Source organism: Oryctolagus cuniculus, chromosome 9 (genome assembly GCF_964237555.1).
Source record: "Oryctolagus cuniculus chromosome 9, mOryCun1.1, whole genome shotgun sequence".
Taxonomy (NCBI): domain Eukaryota; kingdom Metazoa; phylum Chordata; class Mammalia; order Lagomorpha; family Leporidae; genus Oryctolagus; species Oryctolagus cuniculus.
In genome coordinates this window covers 18,019,877-18,045,906 of record NC_091440.1, presented here as the reverse complement: position 1 = coordinate 18,045,906, position 26,030 = coordinate 18,019,877, and the positions used below count along the sequence as shown (strand labels likewise).

Below are 26,030 nucleotides of genomic sequence, written 5' to 3'. Positions count from 1 at the left end.
TCTGTGCCGCAGCTGGCAAAGAATGATTAGATGGGAGGCAGGAAAGTTCAGGCTCAGAAGGAAATAAAACTTTTACATGGTTAGCATAGACAGGTTAGAACTTTGTCAGGCAGCAAAAGAAAAACATGCAGGTGTTCGCACAGGTCATTGACTTTTTGATCATGTAGAGACTGATGGTGGCTTTTTAGGCTATATTCAATGGCATCACCTACAACTTCCTTTAGGATCATTTCTTTTCATAAGGAGCCTTTCTCTAAATTCATAGGGACTGAGAAGGTAAGGACAGTATGCAGATGAAATGCTGTCTGGGCCAAGTTGCAGGGGCACGTGGGTTATCTGATAGGACATCAATTATTTCCGTTTTCATGGTTCTTGAGTCAGTCATTTCCAGACCCCTTTGCTCCCCCAAAAGGCTGGCAAAACAGCTCCCTGCTTCTGCTCCTGGTAAGCAAGTCTTTAGCTGTCACCATCCTTTCCTTGAAAAGCCTTCTGGGAAGAGGAGATCAAGGAGCTAGGATTAATTGGACCCACTGGAAACACGACTTTTGCAGGCAGCGTCTGCTGTTTCTCAAGGCACCTGATCCTCACAGAAATACTCTCTCCCCATGGAAATCCTTCTTGAGGCCAGAAGGTAAACACAGTAAATTTTAAGTTGTAAGAAAAGTAGGAAAACAGATCAGCTGCATTTTTTTTTTTTTTTTGGCCAGGCAGAGTTAGAGAGAGAGATACACAGAGAGTTATAGACAGTGAGAGAGAGAGACAGAAAGAAAGGTCTTCTTCCATTGGTTCACTCCCCAATGGCCACTACAGCCAGCGCTTCACCGATCCGAAGCCAGGAGCCGGGTACTTCCTCCAGGTCTCCCGTGCAGGTGCAGGGACCCAAGTACCCGGGCCATCCTCCGCTGCCCTCCTGGGCCACAGCAGAGAGCTGGACTGGAAGAGGAACAACAGGGACTAGTACCCGGCACCCCAACCGGGACTAGAACCCGGGGTGCTGGCGCTGCCGGTGGAGGATTAGCCAAGTGAGCCATGGTGCCTGCCGATCAGTTGCTCTTAACCAGCCTCTGTGTGGGCTGAGTACTCAAGGAAAACAACAAGTCAAGAGTGGATCTGTCTGAGCAGATGGCAGGAGGGGGAAATAAGGCCCAGGAATGAGAACTCTGTCCAAGAGAGCCACTCAGCAGGACCAGCAGCACAATACTGCTTTAGTCTGATTGCCAAATACGTCCCATGGCACCCTAGCCATGAAATAGTCGATGTATACCCAACCAAGAAAACACCTTAGGAAGTGAGAATTCGAAGAACTGACAAATGTGGTGTTTTAAAATGCCCACTTCCCTTGCTCTGGCACACGTGGGGATGGAAGACCCACAAAGACATCCTGACCATCCTGGGGCAGAGGAAACAGTACAAACCTCCTGCAAGTGATTAACAACAACAACAACAACAACAAAAGTACTGGGCAGAGATGGGTTCCAAGAGGAAGAAGGCACGCACTGCTGCTCCACAACCCATCCACCCTGAAAAGTATCCCATGGGTGCCCCTTCCTATCTGCTCTGTCATCTGCTGCCTCCAGTTCCACAGAGAAATGATAGGTTTAAGGAGCTGCCAATGAGTTCAGAAGCCAAGTCAAGGAATCTGTCTTCTGCTCACGGCTGCAACCAATGAGCCGTGTGTTCTCTCAAAGAGTTCCCAAACTTTCCTGCCTCACATTCTCTCCAGCTGGAGAGGAGCCACCACAAACTGTTCTCTGCCCACGGACTGAGGCTTTAAGCTCCAGATCTGGCTGCTGTCAGCCAGGCTAAGGAACAAGCTTGGCATTTCGGGGAGCCAGGTTAACAACTTAATTTTCCTAAGAATATGGGAAAATTGCATAGTGAATAGTGACAGAAAGTAGCTAAGTGACTTCCCCACGGTCACACTGCTGGGCCGCCCAGAGATCTCAGGTGTCCCAGGCCACATCTGAGTGTCACTTCTCATGGGGGTACCCCATACCACAGGCAACTCTGGTTTAACCCTCTTCAAGAATTGATAAATACACTGAAAGCATAAGGTCACGCAGTATGCTCTCAGTAATACCACTCTCCAGCCAGGAAAAATGGATGAGGAGAAAGTAACCAAATCGAGAACTCTGAAAGTGTTAAACTTCGATTTGTACATTTTGATAAAGCACACCGATTTACTGATAATTTATCATTAAACCAATTTATCATTTTACAGTGAATAGCTCAGTGCGCTACACCCATTCACACTGATGTGTAAACATCATCCCATCCTCCCCAGAATATTTTCATCTTCCTAAACTGAAATTTGGTGCCCATTCAACGCTAATTCCCCACACTCCTTTTACCGGTGCCCAGACCTGGAAGCCACCCCTCTTTCTATGAATTTAACGACCATAGATATGGCATGTCAATGGACTCGCACCACATTTGTCCTTGTGTGATGAGCTCATTTCACTCAGCATAAAGTCTCCACGGCTCTTCTATGCTTTAGCATATCTTAGAATTGTCTTCCTTTTTAATGCTGAATCATGTTGCCTTTGCATGTAAACACCATATTTTGTGTCTCTTTCCAGTCACCAGCTGGCTACACTAAATAGTGCTGTAATGAACAGAGGTGTATGAATATCTGCTTCCATCTTTGCTTTAAAGATTTAGTTATTTGAAAGGCTAAGTGACAGGGAGAGGGAGAGACAAAGAGATCTTCCATTCACTGGTTTACTCCCCAAATGCCTGTAACAGCCAGAGTTGGTCCAGGCCAAAGCCAGGAGCCAAGAACTCTATCCAGGTCTCTATCCAGGGTATCTGGGGCCCCAGGGCTTGCGCCATTGCCGATGCTTTCCCAGGCACATGGGGAAGGAGCTGGATCAGAAATGCAGCAGTTGGACTTTAACCAGCACTCATAAGGGATTCTGGCAGGGGCTGTATCCTGCTCTGCTCGGCCGTAACACTGCCCCGTCCCTGAACCAGTCTTGGCTTTCAATCATTTGCATATATTCCCTAAAGTGGAATTGATCCATCCACTGTGGTTCCATTTTTAATTTGAGGAACTGCCACACTGTTTCCCACAGCTGCTGTGCCGTGCCACATTTCCACCAATGGTGCACAATTTTCCAATTTCTCCACACCCTTGCCAACATTTGTGATTTCTTTTATTTCAAATAATAGCCAATCTAATACCTGTGAGCTTTAAAGGGAGATTTTAAGAGAACTTCTAAAAGAAATTCCTGATACCCTAAGTTCACAGTCTCTTACATGGAACCCTGGAGACCACAGGTGTTTCAGAATTAAGAATTTTTCATACGTGAGAAAATCTCCATGGCGACTATGGTGCATATTAGGTAATACTCCCAGTGGGGCTGGGGGCTACAACCCTCCTTCAAACACATTAATACTTCTGTGGCAAAATGTATTAAAGTGCCACTAAGTGGGATGATCAGGACTATAATTAGCCTCATTTCAGAACAGATGAAGTTTTGCTAACAAATGGGTTGCAGAAAAACGTGGAGGGTTTTGAATTTTGGAACTGCACATAAAGAATTCTAGCTCTGTGTTAGCTCTGAATCTACTTAGATTCATAAGGCTCTTAAACCTGCTGAAGATGAATGATTATGCACCCTGGAATTAGAAACTGAGGAGATGCAGAATGAATGGAGCTTATTTGCTGCAACACACACTTGAAGCTGCTTCACCAAACTCCGCCAACTGTGTCTTGAGACAAGAGCAGTCAGAGGACAGATCAGGTACTCAAAGACAAACCCTGGCCAGCACCAAGGCATCCCATTCTGTCTCTCCCACCAGGAGCATGCTGCTCCCACTGGGCACAGCCCGGGAGACTTTCCCTTACTTCTCAGACTTCTTGCATCTTTCAAATCCCATTAAACCTTGAGAGTTATGGGCCCCTTTCCCTCAATACACAGCTCCCTATGGCATTAATCTGATGATGAGAAAGACTGAATGCTGCTAAGTCAACATTGTCTTTCCTACCAACATGGGCTTCTGGAAGCATCAGCTCAGCTGTAAGGAGTGGTTTTGAATGGTGAGATTGGCAGGTGCTGTGGTTGGCTGGTGGGAAACTCCAGCAGGGATACGTCATGTTTCCTGTCTCTCAGGTGACAGAAGCTGTCAACTCTGCCAACAACGGACCCAGCACACAGCCTGCAGTCCACTACAAGGTTGGATAGGTTGCTTCCCCCAGCATTCCTGTGAGATTCTTCTAACCAGCTATGATGTTGAGGTGTAATCAGGGAAGCCCACATTAACAGTGTGAAATCAGATGTGAAGAAAGTAATTCTTGGGGCCAGCACTGTGGCTTAGTAGATAAAGCCACTGCCTGTGACACTGGCATCCCATATAGGCACCAGTTCGTGTACCAGCTTCTCCAGTTCTGATCTAGCTCTCTGCTAATGGCCTGGGAAAAGCAACAGAAGATGGCTCACATGTTTGGGCCCCTGCCACCCACATGGGAGGTCCCTATGAAGCTCCCGGCTTTGGTCTGGCTCAGTCCTGTGCATTGCAGCCATCTGAGGAAGCAAACCAACATATGGAAGATCTCGCTTTCTTTCTGTCTCTTGCTCTAATTCTGACTTTAGAATATATCTTTAAAACAAAATTCTGCAAAACCATCGAAGATTTACTTCCTAACCATGCTCTTGCAAAAACAGAAGGCAACCAAAGTGATGAAGCTATACCTGGCTCTTCACTGGTGCCACACCATCTCACGAAAGCAGTGGCAAACAGTGGCACCCCTGCTCAAGTCTCCTGTTTGTCCTCACTTCTGGGTTCTCCCTGCTCCAGGTAAACATGCCTCCAGTCTTGGTACCTAGATTCTCCTTCCATGTCTTCCAGGGATGTAATGGTACATAAACTAGAATGCTGTCCTGTCAGAGCTGTGCTAATAAAAGGAAGAGGGCGTGGGCTCAATGATGTGTCTGCTTTGCAAGATAAGAGCATTAGATAAAGACCCAATGAACAGGACAATGAGCAGGTGGGTTCAGGAGAGCCTAGTGCTGAACTGGGCTTTCACAGTCCATTCAGACCTCACCACAGACATCCCCAGAGGTGTCCTCAGGATCTACCTCTGCAGTGACAAAATGGCCATTTTCTTTCTCAATTGTTTCAGGTTGAAATTGCCACGTTGTCTCCAAAGTCACCCTCTGAAGGCACCCAAAGGAGAGAAGGTGCTTCAGGACACAGGGGCACTGTTAGTCGATTTTATTGCCAGTGACTGAGCAGCAGCAGACACAGTGAGAGGCTGGGTTTACTTGGCAGCCACTTACTGTTCCTAGATGTGCAGACTCCCAGGGGTAGCATTCCCACGTAAGCCATCGCAGGGAGCTTCTGAGAAATGAGGCTGACTGGCTGTGCAGTGCACGAAGCATCGAAGAGAAACAAAGCTCGCCCCTGACTTGGCACAGGTCCAGCTGCAGGAATCGTTTTCCAAAATGCAGAAGAGCAACACCCAAGGGAGCCATCGCCTTTCAGCCCCTCGCGACTCCTCCTGGGTCAGCAGACAGTGGCCTGTACTCGCCACAGTTAATTCCGGTGCACTCTAATAATTAGCTGGAGCTCACGGAGCCTGGCAGAGATAATTGCATGACAGCATGAGGGGCCTTCAAAACATGCACAGAAAATATCTATTAGGGAAAAAGTACGCGTGGATCATATTTTGCACTAAAATCAACATCTCTTTTTTAAATTTTATTTATTTTCATTTTATTTGAAAGGCAAAGAGATAGAGATTTTTTCCATCTGCTGGTTCACTCCACAGATATATGCAACAGCCAAGGCTGAGTCAGGACAAAGCCAGGAGCTAGAAATTTTATATGGACCTCTCATTTGGGTGGCAAGAGTCCTAGAACTTAAAAAGTCATCTATTCTGTCTTTCCTTCCCTCCCTTGCTGTCTTTTTCCCTTCTTCTCTAACTCTTTCAGATTAAAAAAATAATCTGTTACTTCCTAAGGTACACATTAGCAGGAAGCTGGAATCAGAAGCAGGGGTGAGACTTGAACCTCGGCACTTCTATATGGCCTGAGCAGCAACCCAACCTCTGAACAACAGCTGCCCACCCCGATAAGCTTATCTTTCAACTCCACTTCTCTACGAACATTCTGAAGTACAGTCATAGATTACAAATGATGGCAGGAAGACAATCTTAGAATCAGACAAGAATTTCTCACATGCCAGATATATTACAGGCCGGAAGTGATGCTTTACCACCACATCAGAGTTACAGATCCACGGCTTCTTAACATTTCTATTAGGACATTTTTTTTTTTTTTAGGATATTAAGCACTGAAAGCTTCATGAAAAAAAATAATTCACTTTGGGAGTTTTATTATTCATTATTTAATGAACACTGTGAAGGCGAGATGTGAATAAGACATGGAGCCAACGGAGGAGCCTCTGATTTAAAATGCGCCAACCAATTCATAAACACATATTTCACGCCTGAGATTTAATGCTTGAAAACTGGATTAAGTAACAAAATTCCACCATGTGCTTTCTCCTCTGGAAGCTGACAGATAGAGCCTTTGGTTTCTAGAACTTGGAAAATGGTGTGCATGCGTGTAGGGGAAGAATTTTAAGCATGAGGATATTGTACAAGAACAATATGAAGGCTCTTCAAAAAGTTCCTAAAATGCCTGTTATGAAAAATTATTCACAGATTAAAATTTTTTTGCATCAAAATGAACTCACCTTTAATCCCATTATTCGACAAACTTTTTTAAAGTCCCCTTGTAACAGCAACCAGGCAGGGCCACCCACCAGCCTGGAAGATGCCAGGTCTGACTGTGCAACTCCCCTTAAGATCACCCTTCCCCTCTCCTCCTTCCTGGGCCTGGGCCCTGGAGCAAACCTCTGTAAGCTGCATCACCTGGGCTCCTTGGCCTGCTGCTTTCCTGCTGGAATCAGCCAACGGGAGGCAGCAGTTGGAGGTCGGGTATCCTCATCCTCCTGCTGGCTCCCTCCCCAACGGCTTATGCTTCGGCCACTGCTATGTCATGTGGTGGCTTTCTGTAGTTTCCGTTCTTGTACACTGCGGTAACAACATCTCGTCTCATCTCCTGGATCCCCTCTCCTGTTGCCAGCCCCAGGGTCTTTCATTACTCAATTCTGGTTTTCTTCAACCTAGACCACACCTTTACAGTCTCTTCTTGAAGAAACTTCTGTTACCCACTGCGAATATGCCTTCTCTTTCTTTCCAGGACACAGACAAATCTAGCACCTTTGTGTAGCAATCAGGAAAAGGCACCCAGACAAGAACACGGAGTTTGTTACACATTGCCTCTGCTTTCATATAGACTCAAATGTTCTAAAACAAAACAATCACCAAAGCAGGTGTTTGGTGCAGCAGTTAAGATGCAGCTTGGAAGGGGGCCAGCACTGTAGTATAGCAAGTAAGGCTGCCACCTGTGACGCCAGCATCCCATAGGAGCGCCAGTTCATGTCTTGGCTGCTCCACTTCCGATCCAGCTCCCTGCCAATGGCCTGGGAAAAGCGGCAGAAGATGGCCCAAGTGTTTGGGCCTTTGCCACCTATGTGGGAAACCCAGATGAAGCTCCAGGCTCTTGGCTTCAGCTTTGGCCTAGTCCAGCCCTAGCCGTTGCGGCCATCTGAGCAGTGAACCAAGGGATGGAAGATCTCTGTCTCTCCCTCTCCTCTTGGCAACTCTTTCAAATAAATTAATAAATAACGTTTAAAAAGAAATGCTGCTTGGGAAACCTGGCTGTTTCCAATTCCAGATTCTTGCTAATGTGCACCCAGAGAGGCAGCAAGTGATGGCTCAAATACTTGGGTCCTGCCATTCACATGGGAGACCCAGATTAGGTTTCGTGACCAGGAATAGCTTCCATTGTTGTAGGCATCTGGAGAAATGACCCAAGAAATGGAAGATCTCTATCTTTCTCTGCCTTTCAGATAAATAAAAAATTAAAATTGTTTAAGGCTTTATATGTTTAAAGATTTATTTCTTTATTTTGAAAGGCAGAGTGAGAGAGACAAAGTTCTTCCATCCACTGGTTCAGTCCTGAAGTTTTCACACAACAGCAGGGGCTGGGCCAGGCCAAAACCAGAAATTCCACCTGAGTCTCCCATGTGGGTGGTGGAAAACCAAGTACGTGGGCCATCATTTGTTGCTTCCCAGGCACAGTAACGGGGAGCTGGGTCAGTAGTGAAGCAGCGAGGACTCCAACCAGCACTCTGTTATGGGACACTGAGTCCCAAGTGGCTGCTTGACCTGCTGAGCCACAACACCTGCCCCTTAAAAAAATTAAAGATTACCGAAAAGAGAAAAGAAAAGGCACTGCAGGTGCACGGCTTGGTGACCGCAGAAATGAACTGGATTTCAGCACCTACTTGCTGCCTCAGCTCTCAGCTTACAATGCATGTAATTCCCAAGGGAACCTGGCAGGGCTACTAAAGTATGGGCAGATCCTGAAAGCTGAAAAATACATCAGGAGAAAGGGAGGATTGTCCTAATTGTTTAAGGGTATTTGGGACTTAATTGAGAAAGCGCATTTTAGATAAGGAAAACCAGTGGAACAGGCAAGCAGACAGATAAAGGAATGGACTCTGTAAGACATAAGAATTCCTTGATGAGAGTACTGCAGCTTAAGAAAGTAGAACTCGGTGGAAATGGGCTTTGAGTGCTAAGCTAGAAAGCGAGAGTTGTGCTTTGTAATCCACCAGGCTGCACGGGCCAGTGTTTAAGGGACTCTGACCTAGACTAGACTGAAATTATGGCTTGCCATCTGCTAGCTCTGTGCCTACAAATTTACTTCTTCTAAGTCTCAGTTTTCTATTTCATAAAATGGGGATAAAACAGTACCTATCTGCTACACTTGCTTCCAGACTGAATTTAAAAATGCATGTGGAGTGCATATCACACTGCTTAGCATTTACTAAGTGCTCACTGGACAGTAGCTGCTACCTCAGAAGTTTTTAAACAGGATAGTGATATTGCAAAAACGGTATGTTATGAAGATTCACTCGACAGTGGATTCAGGATGCACTCAAAAGGGAAAAGAGAGAGAGAGAACTCAGTTTGGGAGAACAGAAGCAGGAATGAGAATCTTTGCGAAAAGTAAACACTGCGAGGTTGACAGGCCATGAGGGTAAGAAGAATCAGAGAGGGCTCCAAGCAAGGTTCTGAGACCGTTAGCCTCCACTTACGTAAGTAAACATAGGCAGCTTAGATAGCTGATACTGAAGGATTGACAACTTTGACAGTTTGGTAGAGATACTTCACCAAGTGTTGGCAAATCTACCAAACTGGACCCAACATTCTGTTGTAAAATTGAAAACCCTGACATTTCAAACACTCCAACAAGCATTGGTTACTCCTAAAACTTGCCAAAGGTATTTTTTATATCCAGAAGTTTCCTCTGATTAAAATCTGAGGTAGGAACCAGTACAACCACTGTGGAAGACAGTCTGGAGATGCCTCAGAAATCTGAAAATAGATCTACCACGTGACCCAGCCATCCCACTCCTGGGAACTTACCCAAACAAAATGAAATCAGCATGTGAAAGAGTTATCTGAATCCTCATGTTTACTGAAGCTTAATTCACAACAGCTAAGAGATGAAATCAACCCAGATCTCCATTAACTGATGACTCAATAAAGAAAATGCAGTATACATACACTATGGAATACTACTCAGCCATTAAAAATGAAGGTACCCTAACCACTGTTGGCGGAATCTAAACTGCTGCAGCCACTGTGAAAGACAGTATGGGATACCTCTGAAATCGGAAAATAGACCTACCGTAGGACCCAGCCATCCCACTCCTGGAAATTTACCCAAACCAAAAGAAATCAGCACTGAAAGAGTTATCTATACCCACCACGTTCACTGCAGCACAATTCACAATAGCTAAGATATGGGATCAACCCAGATGTCCACCAACTGTTGACTGGATAAAGAAATTACAGTATATATACGCTATGGAGTACTACTCAGCTATGAAACAAAAATAAAATTCCATCTTTTACAACAAGATGGATGCAACTGGAAACCATTATACTTAGTGAAATAAGCCAGTCCCAGAAAGACAGATATCACATGTTTTCCCAGATCTGAGGTAACTAACAGAATACCTAAAACATAATGTACTGGAGTGAAATAGACATTTTGAGATTCAATGATTGTTTATAGCCCCTGTCTCTTCCATTGAGGAACAGTGGTTTTTTTGTTCATACTATTTGTTGAACTCTTTTACTTAGTGTGGGGTTAACTATACAATCATTAAGTAAACTGAAAATAGATCTTTACAAAAATGTAAGAGTGGGAATCTGAGGAGGAGGAGGAAGAAGTGTTGGAACATGGGCAGGAGGGAGAGTAGAGGGGGAAGTATCACTATGTTCCTAAATCTGTATATATGAAAAACATGAAACTTGTATAACTTAAATAAAATTTTTAAAAAATGAAATTCTGTCATTTAAAACAAAATGTATACAACTGGAAATCATTGTGCTTAGTGAAAGAAGTCAATCCTAAAAAGACAAATATCATATTTTCTCTGATATGTGGTAGTTAATATAGAATTAAAAAATGTATATCAATTAAATGGACCTCCTGTGGTATGCCTGTTGTTTCTAGCCCTTGTTTATACTCCTGTGGAACTGTAGTCTTCCTACTTTTTACTTGTTGAATATTATGGTTTGTGATTAAGTCTGTGATTATAGAGTGGATTGAAATTATGTCTATGCAAAAATTAATGAAAAAAGAAAGAAAAGGAAGAAAGGAAGGAGGGGGACTGAGAGAAGGAAAGTGGGGGGGAGCATGGTTATCTTCTTAGAACTGTACCTATGAAATACATGAAATCTCTTCTCTTTATAGTAAAAGTCTTTAAAAAAGAAAAAGAATAAGAAAATCTGAGACAGGGACTCGTGAGTTAGAAAGGGAATCCTTACAGAAGAGAACTCTGTCATGCTGTGTGTAATTTTTAAGTCCAGTTCTCGATTCAAAAATTAACAGGAGGACTGAGGAAGTTATCAACCCCTTTCACCTGAGCTCTGTAACATTTGGAATGCAGAAATGAGTAGTTAATTTTAAGTAATGATTTCTCTAAGTTCCTAATTTAACATTTACATATAAAGGAGCCTACCTAAGAAATCGGTGTCATTCAAAAAACAAAAACAAAACAGTCTGAAGCCATTTTAGCCACATGTCCTCAGAAAATGTATTCCTTGTTTGTACCATTTGGCATTTGTTTTCCAGAACTATGTCCACTTTTGGCCAAGTGCTCTGGCTCACTGTTCAAGCTGACATGGCAGAATCTGGTTTCCAAGTCCCTGCTGCACTGTCCTGAGCTGTTCTCTTCCTCTCTGCCTTACAGATACCTGCCTGAGATTATGAATGATGGGCTAACAAACCAGATCAACAATCCTGAGGTGGACGTGGACATCACCAGGCCTGACACTTTCATCAGACAGCAGATCATGGCTCTCCGGGTGATGACCAACAAACTGAAGAATGCATACAATGGCAATGATGTCAACTTCCAGGACACAAGTAAGAATAGCTTTAGCAGCTCAGTAACTTTGAGAGTGAAAGATGGCGATGAAGCACACTGTACTTTTATCTTATCATCCTTTTTCTTCAAGAACAGTATTCTCTTGGGCTTTGTCTTTTTCTTCCCTAATCTGTAACCATTTTCATATTCCATGAAAATCTGAGCCACAAAAGTGAAGATAAAATCATAGCTGGTCTTAAGAAATAGTCCCAATAAATCATATTCAGCAGGGTTTCATAGGCTAGTTGATCCATCAATGAGAAAGCACCAAAGCCCTGTTTTTAACTTTCTCTTCTCATCAGTATTTACATCTGCCACAAAATCCAGCTTCCATCCCTCCACCCCAATATCACTGAAAAATGTTCTACATATTGCTCAAATATGCAGGGTTAAAACCCTTGTATTAATCACTTGTGAACTTAGGTTTTCAACAGATTACATATGGTCTCCAACTTATGATGGTTCAGGTAGGATGATACGGAAGCAATCTGTATTCAGTGAAAACCACATTTGGAATTTTGAACTCTGACCTTGTCCTGGGCTGGCAGTGAATGTCTCATCCTCTCTGACAATGCTGGGCAGCAACAGCAAGCCCAACTCCCAGTCAGCCCCATGGCCATAAGGGTGGACAACTACATGTATGGTACCCTGTGTTGCTGAGCTAGGATGTCCAGCAGGTTAGGTGTCATCAGTCCATTTTCAACAAAATTGAATATTTTCAATTTTCCATGCGTTTACTGGGGCAAAACTCCATTGTAAGTCAGAGAGCATAGCTACTCTATTTCTTGAGTCTCGGGTTCCTCTTCTATAAAATGGAGAGTCACCCTGCCCAAGGAAATGCTTGGAGGCCCATTTGTGGTGATAGAGCAAGGATCTAAGACAGCACCTGGTGGGTAGTAAATGAGTGGGTTCAGCATTATCTCCCACTCTATATAGTAGTGTACATACATAACCCATAGACATTCATATCTGAAGTACTGAGAGAAAGTAAAACACCAATGCAATATTTCACATGACAAAGCATCAGAAATAATTTGAAGGACTATTAAGTAAACATTGACATGAAGCTAACTACAGTTGGTTTTGCCTAAGTGGTTCCAAGATACATAACTACAAAGGCAAGTTTTGGTTATTGTTTCTTGTTTTGGGTGTTTTTTTTAGTGTATACCCTTAAAGAGAGAGTTCCCAGGAAAAAAATTATGGAACATAAAGATGTGAAATTGCTAGGGATTCTGTCATTTGGTCACTGAAGTAAAAGATGATTCTTGAGTGCTTAAATTAATGAAATAGAAAGTTCCAGATGGAAGACATTAAGTCATCCATACTGTCAGCTTACTGAGTTGTCCCTGCAGAAAAATTTTAGCACTTTATTCCATTTTAAAGAACTCAAAAATTAATTTTCTGAGCCAACCCAATGGACTGTATTTCTCAGAGTCATGCCATTGTCTTCTTAGCTAAGCCTCTCCTTTCCAATATGAATATCACACAAGGCTTTGGCTTTCTTCGTTTTGCTCCTACTCATTACTTAGCCTCACTCCTCTCACTTTCTGTTCTGCCTTCTTCATTTAACAACATGCTTCACTCTCTAGGGAGAGACTATTGGAATGGATAATGGAAGACACATATGAATGAGATGTGGTTGCCCCTTGCTCCTCTCTCTTCTCTGACCTATAGAAGTTAGATCCATGTCAATCTGCAACACTCGGAGAATGTCCAGGAGACAGAGATCATGCTCCATTTCCTTTCAAAGGAAAATAAAAACCAACAACACTAAAAGCATCCCTTGGCTGGAACCCAAGCTCTATATGTGGTCCTCAGGATACTATCATACAAACTGTGATCACATCTTATAGCCATTGGCACCCTTACTGTTTTTGACACTTATGTTGCCAATCCCACTCCTTAAAACCCATTTATGATTCTTTATCCAAAAGAGATGGGGCCATTATTTTGCCAGCCAGAATCTATAATTATGTGCTTCGAACAATTTTAATATTTTAAGTTGCTTTAATAATATCTTTGTAAAGGTTATATTACTCTTTGTCAGGATACTAGTGTTCAGAACAATTCCCTTAGCAATTCTGGTATCTCTGAATTTAATTAATGGGCATTCTCCCCCTTATAAAAGGCCACTAAAGATAAATCAGAAAAAATGTTAACAGCCTAGTATACAGCATGTTCTCACTCAAACATGGAAGCTTAAAAAGTTGAGCAGAGTAGTGATTTCTAGAAACTAGGAAAAGTAGGAATGGAATGGAGGAAGATTGGATAATGGGTAAAAAAATATACTTGGATATGAAGAGTAATGTCTAGTGTTCTACAGCAACAACCTATTGTGCATTTTATGAAGAACAAAAGGAGTTTGAAGGTTCTAAACACAGAGAAATGATAAGCAGAAGGAAATGCTAATGACCCTGATTCAATCATTACACAGTGTATACATGTAATGACCTATGGCAAAGTACCCCCCAAAAGCTGTGCAAGTAGTACTGTCAATTGAAAAGGATAAAAACCAAACAACGAATGTAGTATGTACATGTGAAATCACCTTTTATTTAGATGCCCCTTCGTTGGAGCTACACTGTTTTTGTCACTGAAGGGAACATGAGTCCCTACATGACCTTGAATTTACTTAAGCAGCACCCAGCAGCCAGGATGCTGTCAGACTCTCAGAAGCAGTCCAAGGAGCATCACCATTTGAAGCCAGCAAGGGAGGGGTGTGGGGCTGTTAGAAGCACTGAGTAAGTGGGAGAAGTAGCAAATGGCATCATAAAACTTAAGTTTCCTGAGTCCTTCCAGAAACATTATCTCACTTTTCCCCATAACAATTCCAGGAGACACATGTGGGTATTATTACTGATTTTACAGGTGAGGAATGTAGAACCTAAAAGAGGTCAAATGGCTCACTAGGTCATTGAAATTCAAAACAACAGGTTAAACTCCGGGTCACCTGAATTGTAGGAACCATATTTTTTCCATCAGGCAATACTGATAGCAGTGGGTTCAATGCCTCACACATGTTATCAAATTGTCTTCACATACACTCTGCAAGGTAAAAGTTATCATCCATATTTGTTCAGATGAGGAAACTGACAAAAGCCAAGTAGACCACCCATGGCACATCTATTTACTCCACAAGTATTTATTGAGCACCTGCTGCATGCCAGAGACCATCAAAAGCTGTGGAATGCTGCAGAAAACAACATATACAAAGGTTCTTCCCTAAAAAATGTACATCCTCAGTTTACCTTCTTGAGGAAGAGATGAGTGGTAAACAAGAAAATAAGCAATGCAATCCTGGGTGGTAATAAGTACCTTCACATGGCTGGTAACAGATGAACTCATATGGGACTAGGTCGGAGAGAGCGCTTGTCAAACAGGAAGAAACTAAGCAGTGAGAGATGGGAACTGTGGGCCAGGATGCATACTGAGCAAAGAAAGATGACACTTTAAGACAACACATGGTGTGAGCACTGGGCATTGCTTTCAAGCAGGGAATGGCAAACTGTTCCTTTAAAGACTCGGACATTAGAAGCTAGCACTGTTACAGAGTGGGTTAAACCACCAGCGTCAGCATCCAACATCCCATGTTAGAGCCAGCTCAAGTCCTGGCTGCTCCACTTCCAATCCAGCTCCCTGCTAATGTGCCTGGGCAGACAGTAAATGATGGCCCAGTACCTGGGCCCCTGCCACCCACACAGGAGACCCAGATGGACTTCCAGGCTCCTGGCTTCTGCCTGGTCCATCTCCACCCATTGCAGTCATTGAGGCAGTGAACTAGTGGATTGATGTCTTCTCTTTTCTTTCTCCTTCTCTCTCTCCCTGCTTCTCAAATGAATAAATCTTAAAAAACCAGATATTAAATATGCGAGACTTTGAGGGCCATATAGCCTCTCTCACAATCCCCTCCATCTGCTCTTATCTCCACTCTATTGTCTGCAGTTACAGATAGTCTGCAGCTAAATGGAGGTGGCTGGAGCCAACGAAAGCTCAGAGGAGGACAGGGACACTGAAACTTGATTTTCAGATACACTTTTCATAGGTGACAAAATAATTGTCATTTGATTCTTTTCAAACAGTTAAAATATAAAAAACCAATGAAGGAATGGGCCAAGCAGCAGGCCCTGATTAATGGGAGTGGCTGGATGAGATGGATCTATCCTTGCTCCTGAGGACAACATACATGGGAAGGCGGTGAGGGGACAACCCTACCTGCCTTCCACGGCTGTTTGCTCTTGCTCCTCCAACTTCCTGTGTGCTATGTTTGTTTTCCTCCTCTGGGTTTTTCTTTAAAATAGGCTTCCAAAATCCTTTTAAAAGCATGACATCTGCCAAGAACAATGGCTCTCAGGTACACATACATACATACATACATACACACACACCCCAAAAAGAGCAAAGAATAGAATTTCAAAAAAGTAATTTAAATATTGTCCAGAAGAGATATTTTTGCAATGCCAACATGGTAAGTGTGGCCTCCCACTAGGCCTGAGTTTTACAAATTCCTTAGGTTACATTACTCTGGATGTCAACTAGCACTGTGTTTCACTGCTGTACAGTACATCTGCCTGTCACAAATCTGCCCACGGAAAACAAACCTGAGGGATGAGTGTTGTGACACATTGGGTTAAGCTGCCTCTTGGGACACCTGCATCCCATATCAGAGCTCCCGTTTAAGTCCTGGGTAAACTTCTTCCAATCCAACTTCCTGCAATGCATCCAGGAAGGCAGCAGATGACGACCCAAGTACTTGGATCCCTGCCACCCCATGTGAGAGATCCAGACGGAGTTCCGGACTCCTGGCTTCAGTCTGACCCAGCCCAACTGTTGTGGGCAGTTGGAGGGAAAACCAGCAGATGGAAGATCTCTCTCTCCCTTCCTCTCTTTTTAAATAAATGAGTAGATAGACCAAGGTGACTGGGAGAAGCCCCCACCCTGCCCCTTCCTCCCGAGAGAGTGTGTGGTTAGGGTGAGTGGGCGAGTGGCCAGGAAGTGGCACGGGCCCAGCAGAGGACCTACACAGCCGCACCACATGCATCACCCTGAAGGCCTTCCAGCAGCAGCCTTTCAGATCAACACAGAACCCGAGGAGACAGTGAGAGCACTGAAAGAGAAAACTCAATCTGAAAAGGGAGAAGATGCCTTTTTGGTAGTGGGACAACAATTAATTTAAGCCAGCAAACTCCTCACTAATGGCACTGCTCTCAAAGAATATAAAATTGATGAGGAAAGTACTGTGGTGGTAATGGTGACAAAACCCAGAGCAGTGACAGCACCATCAACAGCGACAACTCAGCATTCAAATCCTGCCACCATGGCAGTTAGTTCCTCCCCAGCACCCCCTGTAACTCAGGCCCCAACACCTGCCCTGGCTGTGACTGCCTCTTCTATGCCTGCCTCCATGGTTCCAGCATCAATGACAGCATCTTCTGAACCTGCACCTGCTAGAGCAACTACGTGAGAGAAACCTGCAGAAAAGCTGGTAGACATGCCAGCGCCTACTGGCCCAGTATCAGCTGACAGTAAGCCAGGGAACTGTTCCTCGATCAAACCTTCTTGACGATGCAACAAGTACACTTGTGTCAGGCCAGACTTACGACAAGATGGTGACTGAGATGTCAATGGGCTATGAATGAGGAAAGTCCTTGTAGCTCTGAGAGCCAGTTTCAACAACCCTAAGTTGTGGAGTATCCTTTAATTGAGATCCTGATAGAGAAAGTGGGACTGTGGTCAAGCCCCTCAAGCCACTGGTACTGGAGCTCCTCAGTCTTTAGCAGTGGCTGCAGGTGCAGGGACAGCCACAGAAACAATAACAACAAGTTCTAGAGGGTATCTCTTTGATTTTTATGGAATTTTTATGGAAGAGGCCTGAGTTTCAACAGATGAGACAAATTATTCAACACAATCCTTCCCTGCTTCTGGGATTGCTCCAACAGATAGTTTAAAGAAAGCCCTCAGTTACTACAGAAAATCAGCCAACACCAGGAGTATCTCATTCAGATGTTAAAGGCGCCGGCTGAGGGAGCAGGTGGGAGAGTGGGAATTACAGAAGCTACACGTGGTTATATGAACTGCATTCAAGTAACACCTCAGGAACCAGAAGCTCTAGAATTGGAATTTCCTGACTGCCTTTTTTTTAAAAAAAGCTTTTATTTAATGAGTGCAAATTCCATGGGTACAACTTTAGGAATGTAGTGGTTCTTCCCCCCCATGCTCACCCTTCCACCCCCACTCATGTCCCACCTCCTACTCCCTCTCCCATCCCATTCTTCATTAAGGTTCAGTTTTAGTTTAACTTTATATACAGAAGACCAACTCTATACTAAATAAAGAATTCAACAGTTTGTACCCACACATACACACACACACAGTATGAAGTACTGTTTGAAGACTAGTTTTACTGTTAATTCTCATAGTACAATTCATTAATGACGGAGGTCCTACATGGAGAGTAAGTGCACAGTGACTCCTGTTGTTAATTTAACAATTAACACTCTTATTTATGACTTTAGTGATCACCCAAGGCTCTTGCCATAAGCTGCCAAGGCTATGGAAGCCTTTTGAGTCCACAAACTCCATTATATTTAGATAGAGCCATAAGTGAAGTGGAAGTTCTCTCCTCCCTTCAGAGAAAGGTACCTCCTTCTTTGATGGCCTCTTTCCACTGGGGTCTCACTCAGAGATCCGTGAAGGCCACTGATACAAGCATATTTTACTTGTGAGAAGAATGACAAGTTGGCTGCCAATTTTCTTCCACAGCAGAACTTTGCCGAAGCCCAGCAGGCACTCTGTGGCTCACGTTCACGCCAGTGCATCACACTGACTGTCCACTGGATTGTCTGTGACGGCTTGGACTCATACCCACAACTCTTGGTATAGAGTCCTAGATGGTTGGGGATCTAGGATACAGGGCAAGGATGGATTCAGTGCAGGTCTTTCTTTAACTAGCAGATGCCGCAAATGCACAGTATAAAATATGATGTAACCACAAATCAGCTTTTGTAGGTCTCTGTCTTCGACAAAACAGTAAGTAACTTTTCCTAGGTTTCCCTCTTTTTAGTGTACTAAATCCAGAAATGTAGTCTAATGCCCTGCGCTTTATATTTCAACTTAACATTAGCTTTAGAAAGAGACTTTGTTCCCTAGAATTTAAAGTCTCTGTTTCATAGCAACACTAGATAATGGTTTTGTGAAACTGCCAAAAATTGGGGGCAGGGGGAACAACTATAACAAATGCCTAATTACTGATGGCTATTGCTTCTTCACATAAATATGAAATTAATATGTAAGGAAGACCAATCTTTCATGTTAAATACTTTGGGTGAGGAAGGAGAGAAAGGGAACCTTTTTCTTAAAGTGAAGACATTTACTGCTATTTTAAAATCTGTTGATCATTGACTTCAATGTGAGACCATTCTAACATGATTTGAGAAGCTGTGCAAATGAAGGGAGAGTTATTTTCCTGTTCACATTTTGTCTTTTGGAGGAATATCAGTAGGTGTCTGATCTCTGTTTATTATATTGCAGTTAAAAGTTTTAAAGCCACCATTGCATGTTTACTTCTGACGTGTCCCTTTGTGAAATTCGCACTTCTGGGGCCAGTGGAGAAATGCAGCATTCACTTCCCCTCTCTTCCCCTCTCCTCAGCAGAAGTGTGATTAGGAGCAAGTCAGAAGCCAAACTGCTGCCTGTTTCAAAAGCCCACAGAATGCTGATCCAGTTCAGAATTAGCGCAAATGCTTCAAAACTGGATTTCTGATATTTGTAAATCTATTACCATCAAAGTCATTATATTGCTTTCAAGAAGAGAAGGCAGACAGAACTGAAAGGCAGCCCAGTAACTGACTGAAAGACTAGTGCAATCTTTTGGAACAATCGTTGAGACATGACTGGAAAGTATTTTGGAAAATATACGATCGAGATGCATATTAATAAAAGAAAAATCTTAAAAGCAAAAGAGAAGCAACCAAATTTGTGGCCGCTGTGGGCTATGGGTGGGGGAGACACAAAGCCCCAAGGAGTAAACAAGGAAGCTCTTTTTGGGGTGAGGAAAATGTTGGAAAATTCGATTCTGGTGATGTTTGTGCACCTTTGTGAATACACTAGAAACCACTGAATTATGACTTTGAATGTGCAAATCTTATGATATGTGAACGGGATCTCAACAGAGCTCTTTCTTTTCTTAAAAATAAATGAATAAATCTTCAAAACAAACCTGAAATGGTCATCTGGTATAGGGCTTCAGATGCCACTTAAGACACCTACATCCCCCATCACAGCGCCTGGGTTCAATACCTAGCTCCACTCCCACTCCAGGTCCTGCTAACGCAGACCCTGGGAGCCAGCAGTGATGGCTCAAATGATTGGGTTCCTGCCTCTCATGTGAGAGACCTGGATGGACTTCTGGGCTCCCAGCTTTGGTCATTGTCAGAGAGAGTATCAGAGACTTTTGGAGAGTGAACCAGTGGATGGCACTGTACTCGCTCGCTCGCTCGCTCTCTACTTCTCAAAGAAACTTCAAAAGAAAAAAAAAAAAAACCAACATCTGATTGATGGGGTAGGTGGGAGAGCTTTGGCTGGGCAAGAGTTCCCCCACCAGCACCATGCCCAGATCCAGGGTGCTCTTGGCCTTGCCTCTCTCCTGATTTTCAGTTTAACCTTCTTCTCCCGTCTTTCCACTCCAGGTGATGAATCCAGCGGCTCAGGGAGCGGCAGCGGGTGCATGGATGATGTGTGTCCCACAGAATTCGAGTTTGTCACCACAGAGGCCCCTGCAGCCGATCCCGACCGGAGAGAAGAGGACTCAGCTGCAGCCCAGCTTGGCCACTCCCTGCTCTCCTGGTCTCTGGTCTGCCTGGCCCTGGCACTGCAGAGACTGTGCAGATAATCCTGGGTTTTTGGTCAGATGAAACTGCATTTTAGCTATTTGAATGGCCAACTCACTTCTTTTCTTACACTCTTGGACAATGGACCACGCCACAAAAACTTACCGTTTTCTATGAGAGGAGAGCAGTGCTGTGATCTGCCTCCCTTTTTGTTTTCCCAAAGAACACCGGGTGCCAGACTGAGCTGCCTCCTCCTTCCTTCAGCTATCTGTGGGGACTCTGTTTATCCTAGAGAGAATTCTTACTCAAATCTTTCGTACCAGGAGGTTTTCTTACCTTCATTTGCTTTTATGCTGCAGAGGTAAAGGAATCTCACGTTGTGAGTGGGTTTTTTTTTTTTTTTTCCCATTTAAAAAAAAAAAAAGGTAGGAAGAAACTAATTTTCCTTGCAAAATCAGGCCAAACCCCAAGACAACTGCATTTTCAACAAAGAAGCTAACAACAAAGAAACATAAAGGAACTTCAAAGCTATAGGTTTGGCTTTGACAGCCAACTCCCAGTGTAAGCTTTTCTGTAACAAATCAGGTTTACAAAATGCTTATGGGGAGAAAGCTGGAAACTTTTTTTTAAAGTGGTGAAAATACATTGTTGGTCTTGGAGGTGTCATCTTGCACTCTAACCACGTAATACCAAATTGATTTGGAGGTACTGATATTAAATTTAGAATTACATCTTTGAGAGCAAAAATTACTGACTCAGCACCTCTCTCGCACCCTGCCCTATTTGAATTTCAGAAATGGCACCATTTTTCTTAATTCTCTTAATGTCTGTCCATTGTATCCAATTGGCACAGATTTTTCCCTTCACCTTCAGTTGCTAGTGGACATCCCCATCAATTCAACCTCCTCAAAGATCTCAACTGAAAAAAAACTTCAATGTACAATCCCTGCTTTTGCCACAGGTTTGACATTAATTAGATTTTCCACCCCTGTGTTCATCACTCTATCAGAATAAGGGATCTGTTAATGAATTGATAAACAATTAGATCCATAGGTGAGTTTTCATTTTTAATTATTTGCTTTGTGTCAATTGGTTTCTGCATCACAAGGGCATTCTCTTACAAAAAAAAACTCACAACAAAAAAAAAAGTCAAAACAAAAATATATATATATATATCTAGTACTGACATGGAGATTTCTTTCACTTTTTTAGTCTTAGTATGATCATCTATTTTTATATCTATATATATATATAAAAATCACAGATTTTAACTTCTTAATTCCAAGCTCAGGGTTGACACACCTTTGTAATGAAAATGTTTTGTCAACCAGCTCTTCTTGTTTTGTGCTGCTCGGAGAAGGGAACCCTCCAATGATCTGTGAGCACCAAGAATCAAGAGAGAGAACTTTTTACGTATCTAACTGTCCATTTATTAAAAGTTTGCCAGGGCACACCCTTTCCACATGAGCGTGCTTTGTCCTGGGTGCTCCAGACTGTTCTGAGCTCATGGGACAGCCATGGGCAGGCAGTGCTTCACTGCTGATGGAAACGACGTGTACAGAATGTCACTCACGAGAGACCATCACTTACATGCGCAACACCTTTGGCCTAGACTGATGCTTGGCACTTGGATGAATGACCTAAACTCATGAGGCCAATGTAGAGCCACAGCCTGATCCCTCCACCCCGAAGCCCACCACCACCCCACCCCCAAGTACGCCAAAGCTAGGCCTTATGCTTCTCCTAGCAGAGAGAAAGCAAAATAAACCAAACTGGGGCTTTATGAATACAGCTGACTGTCCACATGTTTCTTGGTTTTTATGATGCATCTGGAGTAGGGAAAAGTATTGTCTCAAGTCACCACAGTATGCCAGTCACGGTTTAATTAACTCACTGACAGTATTGACACGTAAATGGTATTTTTCGATCTCTGTTCTCATCAAAATTAAAATTAGCTATTGATTTAGTCATCACATTTAAGTAGAACACATGTGGCACAGTAGTATTAAGTATATTTGAGCACTTTTGCAAAACAAAGTATTTACAAGCATCTATTGCTACTTTACGCCTAACAAAATATAAAATGTAGGATTCTGAGAGACTTTCCGGCATCCTTTCATTTAAACTTTTATAGAATTAACATTTAATATAATTCAGCATTTGTACCTTCAGGAAACCATCTATTTCACTGACAAATTTCAGCTTCCTGTCACCAGTTACACATAAAACGTCTATGAAGGCCCAATCATTTATGATGCTCAGTCCATTGTATGTTCAGAAATCAGTATTGTCTTTCTCCAACAATTAAGGTGCAATACAAATTAAATCAACCTTGATTTTCCAGAATATTTGAGTAATAAGTTGTTTTTATGGCTTTAAACTTCAAATCTTTCTCTGAAAAGATTTCTTCAGGATCTTCTATGACATGGATCAGGATGCCTTGTTTTCCCTAAAGTTTTGTGCATGTGTGTGAATACACATTATCCTAACGAATGTGCACCCCTGTTCAGTACACACTAAACACACATATAATATAAAAACGCCTGCTTCATTTCTTTCAACACGTTCATTATCAATATTATTCCTATTGGTGAGATATGGTGATGCATCTGAGCCAGGCAGAGAGCTGAAATGCCTATCAGTAAATGGTGCCACATTAGTCACCCTGCATGGATGTGGTCAAACGTTATTCAAGTTGTACTTCCTGGTGTTTATCATTATCCTACTTTGTCAGATGATTTTCAGACTAATTTAACAGGAGAATTGTTTTTTCCGTCCCTAAGGAATTTAGTTTACTCTCACTACTAGCCCTTTGCAGTGAGTATTTTGGATTCATCCCTCCCCTTACCCAAACTGATTTTTCTCATTTCCGCACAGTGACGGGGAAGCAGTGATGGTCCGTTATTTCTATGCCTGCTCTCATTTGCTCTAACGTCCCCTAAATTCTGTTATCCCATCCTAACTTCTGTTATGAGTAGAGAGGAATGGGCTCACTGGAATCTGACACTAGAAATTGGTGGGTGACGTTCAGAACTGCAAACACTTAGCTTAATGAAGTGCCTCTATTTACATGTTCTTTAGTTACAATATGTATTTTTCTAACAGAAATACACGTCTGTAATTGGTGTATGTGATGCTTTATATATGTTACAACAAAAGCTAAGCAGAGGCTAAAGTCTTCAGCAGAGAAGAATGAATTGCACATTCACAAAATAAGAGCTGTGTTTATGGTTCTGTGTGGAAGAACCACCGTGACAACCTTATCGTAAGGAAGGCCATGTTGGCTTGGTGTCCTGATTGTAGCCATCACTGAACATGAGCTCTAGAAATCCGACTCCCTTACAGTGATTTACCCAGATAGCCAACTGTCTCTCCTGCTTTCGATGTAAGGGATAGAAAACAGTGTTTTGTTCATGCTACTATGCATCAACAAGCAGTAGTTATACAGGCAACATTCTTTAAATCAAACACATTAAAATTATTACTGAATGCAGAACCCTGAGAGTGCATTTATATTCCCTGCTGCAGACATTAGCCTACTTCATTTCTTTTGCCATTACATACATGTTTTGGCTACAGACTGAACACCAACTGAAGTCCCCAAAGAGGAATAAACCTTAGCAAATTCCTGAGTTGTGATTCTTTTATTACTTCTCTTTGCAAGGCTAATTATCAGGTGGTTTGATTAAAGGTAGATGGTTTAGCAAGTATAAAGTTTGCCTCATCCAAAATCTGCAGAAATTCAAACTCATTTTCATTTACTTTCAGTCAGTAATAGACCTGACTTCTAATTTAAAAAAAAAAAAAAAAAGACAACAGTTTAGCTTTGCCAACAGAAGAGTAAAGGAGATCATGACTTATAAATTTGCAGTATGTTTCTCCTTGGTGGAGCCATTAACCAGTGTTTAGTTTTAGGCCAATTTATGTGATTAGAGCATTGACTTGTACGCATTCTGGAGACTTGCTATATCATGGTTTGCGACAACATGGGCTCAGCTTAGTGTGGGGACAAATGGAACTTCATTCAAAGTTGAGTGGTTACTGGAATCCTTGACATTGTCTTGTGAGGAGATGCTTCCATGAAAAGACACCTAGGGATGGTATAACAGTGAAGTCTCTGTGAGCATATACATAATTTATATGCAGGATAAATGTGTGCACCAAACCGAAAATTTTATGTGACTGTCAAATGAATATTATTTGGGTTAAGATTTTTCATTTCTGATTTGGATAGAAAATTGCTATTAATCTTGTATTAAAATAGTTTTTAAAAATCTACCAGTGCCCTTTTTGTATTTTTTAAATTATTGTCACAGTCTAAATTACAGTGCTTTTGAATTCTTTTTGTTTGCTATCCTTTTGAAGTTTCAGTATTCAAAAACAAAACCCGTAGACTGAAATAGAGCCACTCACCTAAGTACATCCAGCATTTGAAATAGCAAACTTTTGGAACTTTAGAATATTTAGAGCATTCCAAATGTGTATGGAAAACGCTGTATCTCTCTTCTGTTTCTTTTCCACCCCTTCTCCCCTCAAAATTCAGTGTCTTGAGAACTGATGTCAACAAGTAAAATCAGGAAAATATATGTGAAAAAGTAACAATTTCAAAATTCTAATTGCATTGGTTTTTATATTCCTGAAATGCTATGCTCTCAAGCATGCTAAATGTTGCATATCCTGCTACAGATTCACTTAACAAATATTTATCAAATTCTTCCTCTGTGTTCATCCTACACTAGATACTGTCACTGACTGTCAAAATCCAGCAGTTGAAAATGATTCATTCTTTAATGCAGCTGATCATAATTACTGTACATACCCATACATCATTTATTCTAAGAATACACTTCTAAATAAAACAACCCATATAAAGGGATCGAGAATACAGCATTCAGGAACAGGTGTCTGCCATAACGGATAAGCTGCCAGTTGTGATGCCCACATCCTAAAAAGGAGTACCTGTATTCAAGTCCATGTTCCTCTCCCAAATCCAGCTTCCAGCTAATGTAGATGCTGGTGATGGCTCAAGAAGTTGGGTTCCTACCACTCACACAAGAGACCTGAATGGAGTTACTGGCTCCCAGATTCAGCCCGGGCCAGTTGGATACATTTGGGAAGTGAACCACTGGATGGGGATTCTCTCTCTCTCTCTTCTCTGTCTCTCAAACAGATAATTTTTCTAAGAGTACAGAATATAAATGTAAAACATACTATAATTTAGCCTGTTATGATTGTTTTGATTTTTATTAAGAAAAGTGATTTTTTTTAAGAAAAGTGATTTCTACAAAACAAAGAACTTCAGGATAATTCTATCCACAAAATCAAAACAAATTTTATTTGGAAGTAAAGGGAAGCCAATTTATTGGGAAAGAAAAACATCCAAATGTTTTGGAAAACTAAATGAACCCAAAGACACTTTTATCAGGTAACAGCAGTATTTATCTGAATTTGTTCTTCTAGTTAATACAAATACATGTATTAAAAGATACTTTTTATAACAGTAGTGATTGAAGATGAACTGATATTTTGCATCTTGAAAGCAAGAAAGATGAAGTCACAAGTTTAAGTCTAAGAACAGACATTCACAATTGGTTTAGTGAAGTCAGATTTCCATGCCATCGACATATTTATTTGCTGGTATAAACATGTGGCCAAATACATTTTGTTTGCTTATGAATGGGA

The 26,030-nt window shown here is 42.3% G+C and overlaps 1 protein-coding gene and 1 pseudogene across 4 annotated transcripts in view; both read left to right on the top strand.

Moving 5' to 3' along the window:
- GPC6 (glypican 6) overlaps positions 1–24,626 on the top strand; it is a 1,178,567-nt gene extending 1,153,941 nt beyond the window's left edge. For all 4 annotated transcript variants that reach the window (XM_002713000.5, XM_051850542.2, XM_070048691.1 and 1 more), the window contains 2 exons: positions 11,347–11,522; positions 20,208–24,626. In XM_002713000.5, coding sequence (XP_002713046.1) covers positions 11,347–11,522; positions 20,208–20,410 — 379 coding nt within the window. In that variant the 3' untranslated portion in view covers positions 20,411–24,626. The remainder of the gene's footprint in view (positions 1–11,346; positions 11,523–20,207) is intronic.
- On the top strand, positions 16,431–18,544 carry LOC138843762 (UV excision repair protein RAD23 homolog B-like; annotated as a pseudogene).
- Positions 24,627–26,030: the final 1,404 nt, after the last annotated feature.